This window comes from Tenrec ecaudatus, chromosome 3, assembly GCF_050624435.1.
Source record: "Tenrec ecaudatus isolate mTenEca1 chromosome 3, mTenEca1.hap1, whole genome shotgun sequence".
NCBI lineage: Eukaryota > Metazoa > Chordata > Mammalia > Afrosoricida > Tenrecidae > Tenrec > Tenrec ecaudatus.
This window is the reverse complement of record NC_134532.1, coordinates 182,226,259-182,240,973: the sequence shown is the minus strand read 5'-3', so window position 1 is coordinate 182,240,973 and position 14,715 is coordinate 182,226,259. Positions and strand designations below refer to the sequence as shown.

At 37.4% G+C, this 14,715-nt stretch overlaps 1 protein-coding gene across 5 annotated transcripts in view; it reads right to left on the bottom strand.

The window, feature by feature from the left end:
• PDS5A (PDS5 cohesin associated factor A) overlaps nucleotides 1–14,715 on the bottom strand; it is a 138,918-nt gene that overhangs the window by 17,804 nt on the left and 106,399 nt on the right. For all 5 annotated transcript variants that reach the window (XM_075544409.1, XM_075544411.1, XM_075544410.1 and 2 more), the window contains 8 exons: nucleotides 14,510–14,670; nucleotides 13,338–13,461; nucleotides 12,250–12,408; nucleotides 5,889–5,957; nucleotides 4,060–4,196; nucleotides 2,607–2,730; nucleotides 2,158–2,362; nucleotides 1,384–1,498 (listed from right to left, as the gene is read on the bottom strand). In XM_075544409.1, coding sequence (XP_075400524.1) covers nucleotides 1,384–1,498; nucleotides 2,158–2,362; nucleotides 2,607–2,730; nucleotides 4,060–4,196; nucleotides 5,889–5,957; nucleotides 12,250–12,408; nucleotides 13,338–13,461; nucleotides 14,510–14,670 — 1,094 coding nt within the window. The remainder of the gene's footprint in view (nucleotides 1–1,383; nucleotides 1,499–2,157; nucleotides 2,363–2,606; nucleotides 2,731–4,059; nucleotides 4,197–5,888; nucleotides 5,958–12,249; nucleotides 12,409–13,337; nucleotides 13,462–14,509; nucleotides 14,671–14,715) is intronic.

The following is a 14,715-nucleotide window of genomic DNA, read 5'->3' as shown; positions in this document are numbered from 1 at the left end:
AAGCCACCACATCGCAAACTGGTTTTGTTTCCCACTTGTACACTCACTGAACTCTCTTAGAAAACATCTAAGGAGGTCACTTGAATTTCTAAGAAAAAGTGGATACTAGACCCTGTTAACCATTAGAACCTCTTGGGGGAATTTCAATGGACAACTCTTATTGAAGAACCTGGAAACTGATGTTTTCAAGACATCCCCAGAATGATTCTTTACAAAACCAACAAAGCTTTACTGAATCAATGTGGAAGGTTCTATCTGGGTCCCCTGGGAAGTTCCTTGTCTACATTGCACGTAACATACAACATACAACTACTGTCCCCCAAATGATGTGAAACACATGTCTAACTAATATGGCTTTAAAGACATATAAAAATTTACAAATCATTATTTTTAAGCATTTGAAATATTAAGCACAACATCACCATTGATGGAGTGTGTTGGAAGTTACATTAAGGAAATGACAGGCTTCTAACTATAGAAGCTGGTAATCCATGGAAGCGTTTGAGTAAAAACAGGATAGCAGACAAATGATTATTGAGAACAATGTTGCAAAAAACGTCAAAAAAAAAAAAGTCATGTTGCTTACACCTCTAGGATTTCAACGAAAAGATACAACACTTCCAGCTACAGGAAGTAGAGAAAAATGTGGAGTAGGACCTCAAGTAAGAGAAGGCTTACTGTCCCACCTACTTCAAAGAGTCAGTTTAAGCATACCTCCCCCAAAGCATAGGAACAGGGGAAAGCAGATGGCGCTTTAAGTTTGTTATAGGACACTTTTGGGTAATTCTAGATCTTCTTTCACTTCTGTTTTATTTTTTTTTTCTTAACCCGCCGCCCATCTCTGCTTTATTTAATATACAAATTTCTATTTTATATAAGCAACACTTCATGAATAAGTGGATACTTGTCTATCTTATCTTTCTCTGTGTTACCTATATATCGCTATACATCTAGTATAGCAAACCTAACTTTGTATTACAACAATGCTGCTACAGAAGATTCCGTGTGAGTCCTCATGCATATTTTAAAAACTAAATTTCAAGTAAAGTTAAATTTCAAGTCCAGAAATTTTTACTATACAACTTATCAAACTGAACAAACCTCAGCTCTTTATACACATAGTACAAACTATGTAATATAAAAATTAAAAGTACCAAAAAAAAAAATTAAAAGTACCAAAGCAACCTAGTTCAAGTATTCAAAAGACATATTATTGTAAACACAAAATAACACAAACAAAAAATAAACCAATAGGAACTTGTCAGATGGGAATTTACAACATATGAACAAAAGCACAATTTCATTTTGATGGGAATAATAATAGGGCATAGTTTAATGTAACCTTCAGGATTCTTGGCAAAAAAAAAACAAAACAAGACTTACTCTTTGATATCACGAAGCTGATCAACATCCTGGGACCTTGTAAAATCTGGATCATGGGCTAACAGGTGAATCATGTATGGAACTACATATTCAGGCAACAGTGATAATAATTTCTCTAAAAGGAAAACACAGCAATAATGGTTTTTATAAAAATCATTTTCATGGGAGGGAGGGGAAGGAAAAAAGGAAACTGAGGAGCTGATTGCAGGAACCCAAGCGGAAGGCAAATTTTGAGAATGATGAGGGCAACGAATGTGTAAGTGTGCTTTACACAATTGATGTGTGTATGGATTGAGATAAGACTTGTATGGATTGTGATGAGTTGTGATAAGAGACCCAATAAAATGATTTAAATTAAAAAAATCATTTTCATATTCAAGTCCTAACCAATTCAATTTCCATTTCTTCCCTCAATTGCTTTAAAACCAGAGAGAATGTGACAGCTAGATGGTCCAGAAATATTTTAACTTTCACTTTAGAGAATATTAAAGTCAATTAAAAATTGTAATGGTGGGTCTCAGGCAAAACTAGGAAAATAATTCTTTGGTCTCTGATAACTGACCAATGTTTTCAAACTAAGGCATACTGTTTAGCTCACCAGAAAAATGGAAAGTTTTATGTACTATACATAAGTTTCAAAAACTAGGAGGCACACCACTACAATGACAACATACTTTAAAAGCTGCCATGCCATTAGAAACAAAAATTTAAAATATAAAAATGTATGGACTGATACGATCTGTTGACACACAGAAAACTTTCAAAGGTACTTACCAGTAGCTATGGGATTCTGTTTAATGTACTCCCTGCGTATACTAATGTTTTTTAGCAAACACTGTCGGGCATGAGCTCGTCTCTCCTTCACAGGATCTTTGGCACACAAGGCAAAGATCGCCATGTACTCCAATGGGAGCAGCAACTTCACAAGTGCCTTATGCAGCTTCTGAGCAAATATCTGCCTTACTTGGTAGCACTCATCCTACAGCAGCACAGAAAAACACACACACACTTAAGATAGAAACATCAGTACTTTCAAAGGGGAAAAAAAACCAAATCTAATTTTAAAAAAAGTTTACAGTATGCTTCTGAAAACAAAATTCCATTGGGTGAATAAACAAGTTAATGTTTGGGAGATACGGAGCTAAGTCAGCAGCCCGCTTTTACTATTTATTACCGTAACAGTATTAAGCTTTGAACACAAGAGCGCGGATTACATGACTTACGTTGATAACAAGCGCACAGAGCTGAAACTGTTCTGGGGTAATAATTTCGTGGTAACAAGGTTCCTGAGCAAGCTTCATTATGGCACTGCCAGCAGCTAATCGCAAGCGAGACATATCAGATTTACTATAAACAAAAAAGAAATAAACATTTCCTATAACCTTTATCATTCATTCATAGACACACTTTGATCCCTTTTTGAGTGTAAGGTGTACGATGATTTAGGCTTAAAATCTGGTAATGGACAAACAAGAAAGTTGCTTTGAGGTCATGAGCTAAACAAATGGAAAACGGCTCAAATTGTGACTTTCTGATACATGCACCTGCTTTTGCTTCTGTCCTGCTGCCCCTCCACCACAGCCACGCAAGGAAGAGCCATCACATTGGGAACTTTGCACCTCTCATTTTAAGACGTATACTTACTCATTGTAGAAAACGCAGTAAAACAAAACCAAAGTACCAACCTACTAATATTTTAAGTATATTTTCTACAAACATTTTTGGCATATACATATACAAACAATAAGATGCAGACTCATGTCAGCTTAAATGAGGGAGAAAAGCTGCTGATTTACATGAGAAAAAGGAACACATCGAACACAAGCTTCCAAACTTATTTGGCAAACCATCCCACCTCCTTTTAGAAAATATTCTTCTGTGCTTCCCTGGATATTAAAAAGATTTGTTTTATAGCTTGTAATTAAGGATAATGTGCATTCACCTGCTTTTGCGGAGGTCGTCCCCCACCCCCACCCCCAGTTAAGCACCCCCTTCAGGAGGCAGAATCTCTTATTCTGGGAAACACTGAAGAAGGAAGGGATAGATATAAAAATGCATGTGTCTCAAGTAAGTCCCTGGGGCCTCCTGCAGAGTTTTCCTGTCTAGATGGCAAAGTGTGATAATGAATGGGGAGAAAGGACAGCCTTTCTCTTATAGCCTTTCAACTTCTATATCGAACACAGCATTGCTCTGTTACTTTGAAGACTAAGGAAATATAGATATGACAGGAACCCATGAGAGACTCCTGCTTGACACGAAGCAGAGGGCACTCCTAGACAACAGGAATGATGCACCGAGCACAGGTGACAATGCTTGTCCATCCTCACATGGATTCTGGGGCAATGAACTACACAATCCCTATTGCAGTGTTGTGCAGCGCAAGAACACAGAAATGGTTTCACTGAACCACATGCTGAAGCTAACTAGGACATTAGACTGAAGTGACAGACTAATGGATTATTGAGAAAAAAGTTCAGTCTTTAGGACTATAGAAAGATACGACAGAATTATTAAAATAAAAATACTGGAAGAGTTCTAAGTGTGAAGGTAGGATGTGAGATGTGATTGCAAAGTCGAGGGTACAATTCTAACATTCAGTATTAATTAGGCAAATAATTCCAATGTATATGCTATGAACACTGAGCTAAGAACATTAGAAGTGAAAAAAAATCTCACCTGATCCTCTTTTGTTCTGTCAGGTCACCCTCACTAACCAACATCGCTGATAATAACCGAAGAGTTGAATTGGCAGATTTAGACTGGTTGTTTTTCATACCCAACAGCCACCTTACCAGAAGTTTAATTGCCTGTACCTATAAAATATTAACATGCTAAAAGAAAGGCAACTTAAAGTTCAAATTAAAGGAAGCCTACTTTATGTTAATTAAATTACTTATCTTTTATTAGACAAGTCCCAGAGACAATAGTGACAATAAAAATGAACATTTATTTGGTCTTTAATATATGCAAAGTACTTTTCCAAAGCTGTACTTGTATTAATTAATCTCTTAAACAACTTAATGAGTATTCTTACCTCCAACAGGTAGGCAACTGAAACAAGTAGTATATAGATAGTGGCTAATTGCGTGTCCTGGTTATTCAACATATTTAATTACTTGAAAATTTACTTAAAAGGCAACTACTGAAAATGCTACCAAGTAAAAACTACTTGCTGTAGAGTCAACTCTGACTTGTACTGATATGTGTGTTCAAACACAAATAGCTCTACAGGGGTTTCAGTGGTAGATTTTTCAAAAGTAGGCACCTCTGGGTTAATCTGAACATATAAACTCTTGGTTAGCTGCCAAGTATGTTAACCATTTTCACATTTTCAGTTTCTCCATACTAATTATAGCGATTAAAAGTATTTAGATAGATGTTCATAGTTTTCATACTGCTAAAGTAGCAGTTTTAAAGAAACCATTTAAGTCGTCTGATGCAGTCTCAACATTCTAGTAAAAAAAAATCTATGTGATTCCATAATGATCTGTGGTTATAATTACTTCCAAACTTGTACTCAAAAGATTGTTGTCTTACTTGTATTCAAAAGATTGCTAATATACTTGCGAGAGCAAGTGAATGGATACAGGTATTATTAACTATCTTCACTAACAACAGATACAGGAATGGATGGACACATGACTACAATGAAGCTATGAAAAGTGAAACAGATTATCAATGTAGACATATAGTTTCTTATTTCAAATCAGGACCTCGAATGCATTCAGCCACAGCTGAAGGGAAACCAGACAGACTACTATTGTAAAAAAGGCGAAAGAACCACACGCACGAACCAGAACGGGAATTACAAGCTGAAGCCCACCACACATTTTGTCTCCTAAGAAAATCTGGATAGGGTTTAGGTGAGTGAGTGCATTGCATAATAAATCAGCTCTCATTCCCGGCTCAGTAGAACACAATGGTCTTTGCTTCAAACATGGCAGCTGATGACACCTCTTTGAATGGCTGATCACTTTCCAACAGTCCTGGCTTACACACTGGGATTAGCCCAAATTCTAAAAACCTGGGTCTGTTCCAGTTTTGCTTCACTGACCAAACTGGTTCGAACAGTTTCAAGCCCTGTTTCAAATGTTAAGATCATTATTTTTTTAAAAAAGAACCTTTACTGAAGTATAATTTCTCTCTCTTGAAAGTCATCAATCTGATGGCAATAAATTTACAAGTTAATATTTCCAAGTGATAGTGGTAAATCTAGACTACTAATCTTTAGATGGCTTTATGCATCAACACGCAATAATTTTTTAACGAGAGAGTCCCACTGTGACTGTTCAGCAAAGAGGAAAGTCTGCAGAGGACACTGAATACAGCCATATGTAAATAACCAAATGATGAGCGCAATTTTGTGAAAAAAACAAACAACTTTTCACCAAGGAATTGAAAATAAAACACCCCACTGAAAAATGCACATTAAGTATTAGGTAAAAGGAATACTGACAAACATTCCTTATACCAACTAAGAGTTATTAAGAGCTACAAAATTTTACCTTTGCTAGTACTTCAGGGGAAACTTCTTCATCTGGAGACCACAATTTCCCATTTTTCTCACCTGTGGACTATAAATAATTGAATAAATTTTAACTTTTAGGAAGCAAAAATTTCAGTGTTTTGCTCATTAAGCTTTATATGGTAAATATATGATTTCTGTAAAATAGATAAGAAAATTGGAAAGCCAAAAATTATCCCTGATCATTAAAAGACATTCGTTGGACAACTCTCCTTAATAGGAGTGAATTATTAAATTTTGTTATGTGAATTATATGGCAATTGAAAAAAAGTGGGATTTATTGCAAAGGATCTAGGCTCACTTAATGTTTGTTTTTTTTGAGACAGAACAAAAAAGGCATTTGACTCCTAGAATAATTTATTTTGGTTACTGTTGCTTGTAACTGATATAAGGAATAGTAAGCTGCAGCTGAGGAGAAAAGCGGCTTCTGAAGTGGTCCAGTTTTTAAAAGCATGGCTGATTAACAGGAGGCCAGTGTGTACTGGAGCCATCCTGCCAGAAGCCCAGATTCTATGCACATTCATCAAGTCCAGGGTGGAGACTAGATGAGTGTATTTGGGTATGAGGAGTTAAGGACTGCCTGAAAATAAAAGGTTTTAATGTGAAGTCAAGGTAGAGCAAGGGGCTTAGAAAAGAGAACCTGAACCCTAACCAGAACTGCTGAGAAAAGAGGAATTCTGATTTTAAGGGAAGACCTGGAAAGAGACTGGAAGTTTAAAAGGTAAAGTTCACTGAGCTTATGGGCATGGCTCAGCCCCAGGGGCCAGCTGGTCGAAATGTGGGGAGGTTTGTGTAGACTCTTATGCTTTCAGTGGTACCAAATGACTCACTATGGTTGGCTAAGGCTGATGATCATAACTAATAGATGCTTTGACTACGTGAGCGGCAATTGGCTGCCATTGGGCTTTGGTTCAGATCTCTCGCTTTGAGGCTGCTCAATAAATGGTGGACCTGAACTACCATTTATTATTTTTATGCCCTCCTTGCTTTCTTATGGCATATGTTTTATCTGGTGGGCATGGTTCTACCTTTGAATATCATTTAAAGTTTTGCCCCATTCACAACCCCCATTGTTTGTGTAAAGTGTCCAGTCACTTATGAGCTTAGTCTGCATGGGTCAACAATTCATGTACTGAGATATGAAGCCAGCCTATACCTCTATAATTTGTTTCTCATCAGTGGTTTAAATTCTATACTACTAGCTAATGATATTATTAGTAGAATTCGGGAGAAAGATGGGGCTTTCTCCTCCTGTAAAGAGTTACAGGCTGGGACTCACAGGGGCAGTTCTACCCTGTCCTAGAGGGTGGCTGAGGCAGCATTGAGTTGATGGCAGTGAGTTTGTTCTTTTTCGGGTTATCAATAAAATTACCTTTTGCTCCGGGGGATGATTTATAATGCACTCTCTTATAAATTGATAATGTCTCTAAAGTGAACCACAGACATAGATACATGGATTTTGAGATTGCACTTAATTGTAGTCCCAATGTAAGAACAATTAGTTCTTACGACATGGCCCTGCTCAATATCCACCCCAAGAAGGGATCACTAAAGATAAAGGTGCTATAGGAAGTACCCTGCAGAAACCAGATGTGTCTGGCTATGAATAAAGAATAGCGTCTGGGGTCTTAAAGGCTTGTCTTTAAACAAGCAATCACCTTAGTGAGGTGTCAACTAAGTAAACATGGAAAAAGCACACGAGCCTGTGTAATCCAAGTATTATATACAAAGGGTTACCCCCCAAAACGGGGGGGGGGGAACCTCCTCTGGGCAGAGCTTTAGTAGTAGTACGCATTTTCCTGCTAGGCCAGCATTGAGCAACTCACTGTGACTTAGTACATACAGTGGCTTTGCTGAGGAAGGATTTCTCTGGTCACAGTGAATTTTTTCATACAAGCAGTTTCATACAAGCTCTGTGTGTGTATGTGTTGACCGGAGAGAACAATGTGCAGCGGTGAAATTTTGTAAAAATACAGCAGAAACTGTTGTGATGTCGAACACAGCTTACAAGGACTGCGCTTAGGGAAAAACTCGAGTGTAAACAAACAAACAAAACTCAAGTGTATGAGGGCTTTTCTCATTTCAAAAAAGGTGAAATGTTGATGGATGCCAAACCTTGTTCTGGACATCTGTCAGCTTCCTGAGTGGATGACAATGTTGACAAAATTCATGCACTTGTGCTTGAAGACTGACGACAGATCACTTAAAAAACAGGCAACTTATCTGGACTATCTGGAGCTTGATTCAGTGAATTTTAATGGAAGATTTGGGAATGAGATGGGATGCTGCAAAATTTGTGCCTCGGGTTCTAACCAGCCGAACTGACCCGGACTTTCCCCAAGGTCATGACAAGACCGGAAAGTAAACATCAATCAAGCCAGTGGAAGATGCCATTGTCACCTCACCCCCCAAAAAGCTCATCAGTGAAATCAAAGATCAAGATGATGTTCATTTTCCTTTTCTTTTTGTAAGTGAGGGGGGAGTGTATTTGGAGTTCGTTCCATTAGGTCAAACTGTTAATCAAGCTTTTCATTTAGACCAGTGGTTCTCAACCTTCCTAATGCCATGACCCTTTAATACAGTTCCTCATGTGGTGGTGACCTCAGAAGACCCAACAGGACCAGGAGTCAGACCATATAATGGAGTGGTGGATTTCCCAACTCATGGATCAAATAAAGCTGAGGGCTTTTGTGCAGGAGGCTGGATTTGGGGGCAGGGTGGACCTCTAGGCACTTAATTCGGCGTGCTGGGTTTGCTGACTCACAAACTTGAACTGAATGTTTTCAGGTTGAGGCTTACAGCAGAATAATGTCCCTTTGGTATTATTAGCAGAATTGAAAGACCTTTGTAACATATCCTGATAAATGACTATCTTATTTCTTCTGAGCTTTCTCACTGGCATTACAACCTGCTGACATCCATAACAAACTCTTTATCATTTGGAGGGGGTGGGAGGAAAGTGTCATATTCTATAAGGTGTGTGTTATTTCTATGAAAAATACAATAAATGCTCCAGTTCTGTGACTTAAGTCATTATTGATCAGAAGGAAAGGAATCAGGCTGAGATTACTAAATTTTTTCAATTAAAGAAAAACTTTGAAATGACTGCTATGTTTTGCTTAAATAAGAAACTTAAATATATTGTACATACACTGATAAAGCAAAAATAACATTGTATTTTAGAAAAACTTGGCTATAAATGTTTTATTAGGAATATCGGGCAGTTGGAGGTATAACTAACAGTCAGATCTCTCATCGTTAAGGGGGGTAAAAAAAACATCAGTTTGATTTAAGTCTTTGGGAAGGCTGTCCTTGTTCAAACAAGGAGTGGGCAAATGCAGAAAGAAATAAAGAATGGGATCACTAGAAGACTGAGCTTGATCAGGAATTAAGACTGTTAGGGTTACTTTTGGTTTGTCCAAGGTCAAGTCATACCTTATACTCAACTTTCCCGCTTAATAAGCATTTATTTAAAAAAAACAAACAAAAAATCATTCTTATTGGCCCCTAATTCACATACCATACAATTCAATAGTTCATTCATATTACTTAAGCATTTAAAAAATAGGACTCATCAATAATTGTCATTTGTGAAGAATGTTAAATCACATTTGCTCGCCCCATTTATCAATGGAAGTGTGAGAGGTGGGAAGTGAGACATAGGATGATATCCAGAATGGGTGGCCGAGGAGAGGACCCTATTCTTCAGAGTTCCTTACACTGGGTGCTCAAGCTGAGTAAGCCACTTAGAAAGGTTAGGAAGGATTTGGGGTAAGTTGACATTGACTTGACCTTTATTTACAATGCTCCAGCTAATTTGTGTCTTTACTCACTATCCCTTTAATTTAGGCCCATGTGGTTAATTTTAATTATAGATGTGTTTCAGAAATCACAGGGTGGCTTTTGCAAGCTATACAGTCCTAGGATCGAACTCAGAACTAATATATTAGACTCACTGCCATCGAGTCAATTCTAACTTGTAGTAACCCTATAGGTATACCAGAAATGCCTCTGTGGTTTCTGAAGCAGTTAAAGGAGAAGAAAACCTCTTTTCCCCCATCAAATGGCTGGTGGATTCAAACTGCCAACTTTGGGGTTAGTAACGAAACACTTCACCCACTACACCACCAAAGCTCTTAGTACACATACCCTTCAGTACCTACCTCAATCACAAGATAAATGAAGGTAGGTATAAACAGTATTGCTACAGTTCCGACCTGCATTATTTATTACTAACAAAACTTACTTAAACAGATCTCTTTGATAAGTGGATGGCTGCACCTAGGTTCTCTCAGTAATACACTTGTCACTTGTCTTAAAGAATTGTTAAAAGTGCCTTAAACCCAGTCCCCCAAAATATACAAAACAGGTCCACTCAAAACAGTGGTTTATGGATTTGTTGGATGATTACCGTATATACACGTGTATAAGCCGGGTTTTTCAGCACCAAAAATGTGCTGAAAAACTGGGGTTCAGTGTATACATGGGTGAGTGGTACCCCAGCGAGGTTTAACATCTAGCTGCCACCCCCGCCCTAAGGTAACAGACAAGTGCCCATTATCTCCCGGGTGATTGCCGTTTCTCCGCTGTTCATTCAAAGCCTCACTGACACTGCAGGGCTTTGAATGTTTGTTTACTCACATCTAACCAATCAGAGCCGTCCTATGACATGTATCTTTGAATAAACCTTTTAAAGATTGTATGAGAAGGATGTGGCAATGAATGGCTGTCATCTGGTCAAGTCTGACTAACAAAAGGAGGAAATCTCATGAAGCCTGACATAGTTAATAGCAAAGTGGGTTCAAGATGCATGGGAAGACATTCCAGAAGACAGGGTGCGACGTGCCTTCCAGAAATGTAGTATTAGTAATGCTATGGATGGCAGTGAAGATTGCGCTTTGTATGAAAATGACAGCAGTGATGGTGATGACGGCGATAGCAGTGAGGACAGCGTCTATGATGACCTCACACCAGCTGAAGCTCTGCATTGGGATACGGATGATGCTGAGGAATCCAGTTTTGAAGGATTTTAACTCTTTATACTTTAGCTTGGTGGCTGATTGGGCTCAGGGAATAGTACTCTTAAGGTGTCACTGTTGTATCTTATTGTTTTTGTTGAACCTATTTTCCACTTACTGTGCTGGTTTACTAATGTTAAATGACTTGTCCTTTTATTTATGTTTTTATTTAAAATAATTATTTAAACACATTACCCCATTGATGTCTCAATTTTTAGTAAATTTTATTTTCATTTGTTTTGATTATTGAAACTCACCAATAGTTTCTGCATTTTCCACCCTAGGCTTATACTCGAGGCAATCAGTTTTTCTGGTTTCCCAGGTAATTAGGTACCTCGGCTTACACTTGGGTTGGCTTATATTCGAGTGTATAAGGAAACTCCCAGGCCAACAGGCCAGCTCTGAAGGCTAGGGTGACTTCTGGGGGTTGGGTGGGCGAAATTTCCAGGGGGTAACCTTAGATTTTCCTGAGGAGCACAGGGAAACTCCAGGACTTAATAGGAAGAAGTTTTAAGAAACACAAAGAGCTGTGTTGCTGAGGAAGTTTTCCCATCCTAGCAATGCACCCACTCATTCTTTGAGGGAAGGTCTGTCCTCTGTTAATTTCTTGGGGAAAATTACCTTATTTTCCTATAGCCCTCATCTTGTCCCTTTCTTTTGGTTCCCTAACCTCATAAAACATCTACATGGAGTAAGACTTTAGTCCTCGAGGATGCCCAGACTGCGGTTTGGAAACTTTGTAAAGGAAAGAGAAATAATTTCTAAGGAAAGATGGAAAGTACTGCCTTTAGAAATATATAAATGCAGATGTTAAGAAACAATATCTTTAATTTTTGATATTTTTGCTTTCTAAAGGTTTTTATTTTACAGTAATACTTTTACTTACCCTCATATTTAGTGCCAAAAGCTTGAGGTCCTTTTGGTATATTTCAAAAGGTTAGTATAACTCAAGCTTACTTATTTAAAAACCGTTTTTGTTAAAAAAAAAAAAAAAGTTCAAATGCCCCAGAACGTTCTCAATTTTCCCTAAAGGTTAGGATAAAGTATTTGATTTACATTTTAACTTCCTAAGACATTCATCACATGGTCTCTTTTCCCCATTCTTGAATGTCAAGTTCAAGTAACAGCTACTGAGAAGTCAGAAAGCATTTGAAAATTTGAGTAAGCAAATAAGGGAGTGAATTATATAATAACTTAAAAGGATAAGAGAATTATAGAAAGAAGCAAATATTTTCTGAGACAAATGAAGATAGGAGTTTTAATATTACAAGCTCTAGGAGTAATACCACAGCTGTATGTTCTCATGACGATGGTGAAACTTACCCTGTCATTCATTAGTAGATCTTTCACAATAAAATTTGCGACTACAGATTTCATTGGGGAAGCAAACTGATCTGGTGCTAACATAGAAATGTGGCCCAAAGAAACTAATGGAGTTATAAGTTGTTCTGGTACATCTGCATTCAGACTCCTACTGAGTGGCTATAAAAATAAAATAGACAAAATTACTAGTTTGTTTTATAAATGTCTAGACATTCTATTAAAACACATTTCTGAATGTAATGTGGCCAAAGTCAATCTAGTCTAGTGATATATGGCCATAAGTAACTGTAGCCACACCAACTCTTGGTTCTTAGCCATTGAAACTGAAAATGGAAAGAATGTAGAAAAGCACACGTGACCCCGTGCACATGCAACGAGGAGTATATTGCACCATGCTAGCATTTCTACTTCACTGAAATCAGCATTATTTTCCAGTTCTCTGGAAGTGGCCTGGGAGGCAGTTTAAAATGAATTTGAATCAAAGAAAATATAAGTTGTCTGGGTTTGGTTAATATGGTACTCAATTTTTAAACAGATAATGCTATAAGAGCATACTGAGTCAAACGATTCTATAGAGTTGTCAGATAGATGAGGTTTCGAAATCATCAACTCAATGCTCAGTAAGGATAAATGAACTTCAGCCAACAAGCCTCAAACAAAGACAAAATGTCACGGGTACATTATCATTCAATATAAATTAAGTTCAAAATATAAATGAAAGGCTGGGATTATGGTACTGAAAAAGAAACACGAGGTATCTGCTGTCACATAATTTAAATTAAAATCAGAAAGGCTAAAAACCTCTAGCTTTAGCTATGATGAAAACACCAAAAACAAAACCTCACTGCCATCAAGTTGACTGCAACTCACAGCGATCACAGAGGACAAAGTCGAACCACCCCTGTGAGTTTCTGACTTTGGAGTGGATAGTCTTATGTATCTCCTGCAGACCAGCTTGGAGAGTTTGAACCTCGGATCGTGTGGTTGGCAGCTTGATGTGCAAACCTCTATGTCACTTGGAATGTATAAACAACCAGAACACTTAAAAAAAAATAAAGCCCAACATACATCCTATATATTATACATACCTCAAAAATCTGTGCAAGTTGGACTTCTTTATTTGTAAATATGGCATGTATGCAGTGCACAGCCTGTTTTGCTTGGTGTGGAGTACCTCGCTTTGCTTTTTGATGTAAAATAGGAATTAAGGTCCTGTAAAAAATATCAATAGTGAAAAAACAATCAAACACCACAAGTAATACCTCCTGCATTACTTCCCCTATTTGAATGCATGCTATCTTCTAAGTACTCAGATTTCTTTGAGAAACAAACTAAGGTAGTTATTTCTTGGGGTCATACTTCTAATTTCCTACATTCCTTATACAGTTTTCATCAGTTATTTCAAAAACCTAAAATGATAGACGTGTGCAAGTATACTGAGGGAAAAATATTAAAAAACATCTAGCAAATATTAAATGTGTGCACCATGGACTGTTCAACTACTCAAAGGACTATTTATTACTTAAAGCTATAATATAGATTAGAAAAACTTGAGCCTCCTACAGGACAGAGCTAGAAAATAGTGAAGTTTGGTACCTACAAATGGTATTAGAAAACAAGTAAAATGAAAAGGACATGTTTACTCGAACCTATCAAAACTGCCGTACACTTTAGGCAGATAGACAAACATATCCACGAAAAACAAAACCCATACACATCAAAATGTCAACACTGGCTCTTTTTTACTTTTCTAAAGTCCTCTTGTCTTATTGTTATCCTGAGAAGAAAAATGATTTATGAATGGATACTAAGAATTACTTGCATATTCCCTAAAGGGTTGAATGAAGTCTAAATAAAAACCTTCAGCATGAAGTTTGATCCTAAGGCAACGATCCTCCTTAACATGTCAAAATGAAAACAAAACTAGACAAAAGTAAACATGCCTCATTCTTGAGAGGGAGAAAAGGAGAGGTGAGCTGGGGGAGAGGTGAAAGCAATAGTTGCACCACTGCTACCCACCAATGAATATTTTACTGAGTAGACGACTTCATTTTGGGGTCAGATATGCAGGTGGTAGATGTTAAATTCTACTGATAACTTTAGATAACATAATATTGAAAAAGTAATTTTACTATAAACAAAAATCAGCTTCTGAATGAAGTTGTCTTTATTCTAGCCCCCTACACACAAAAGGGATATGATTCTATGGCTAGGATTCTTAAAGGAATAAGATATTTATTATAAGAAAAAATATACTCACGATCTTATCTGGGGAAGGTCTGTTTCTATTTTGTGGCCTGTATTCCTAAAAATTTGTATAGCAGCTTCTGCTACTTTGTCATCTTCCATTCTCAGGCACTGTAACAGGGACTCATATGTCTCTGCCGAGTGGAACGAGGTAGGATGTGTGAAAGACAGTACCTGCAGGAATAGATACAGCTTTAGAAGTGCAGACAATGATTTAAA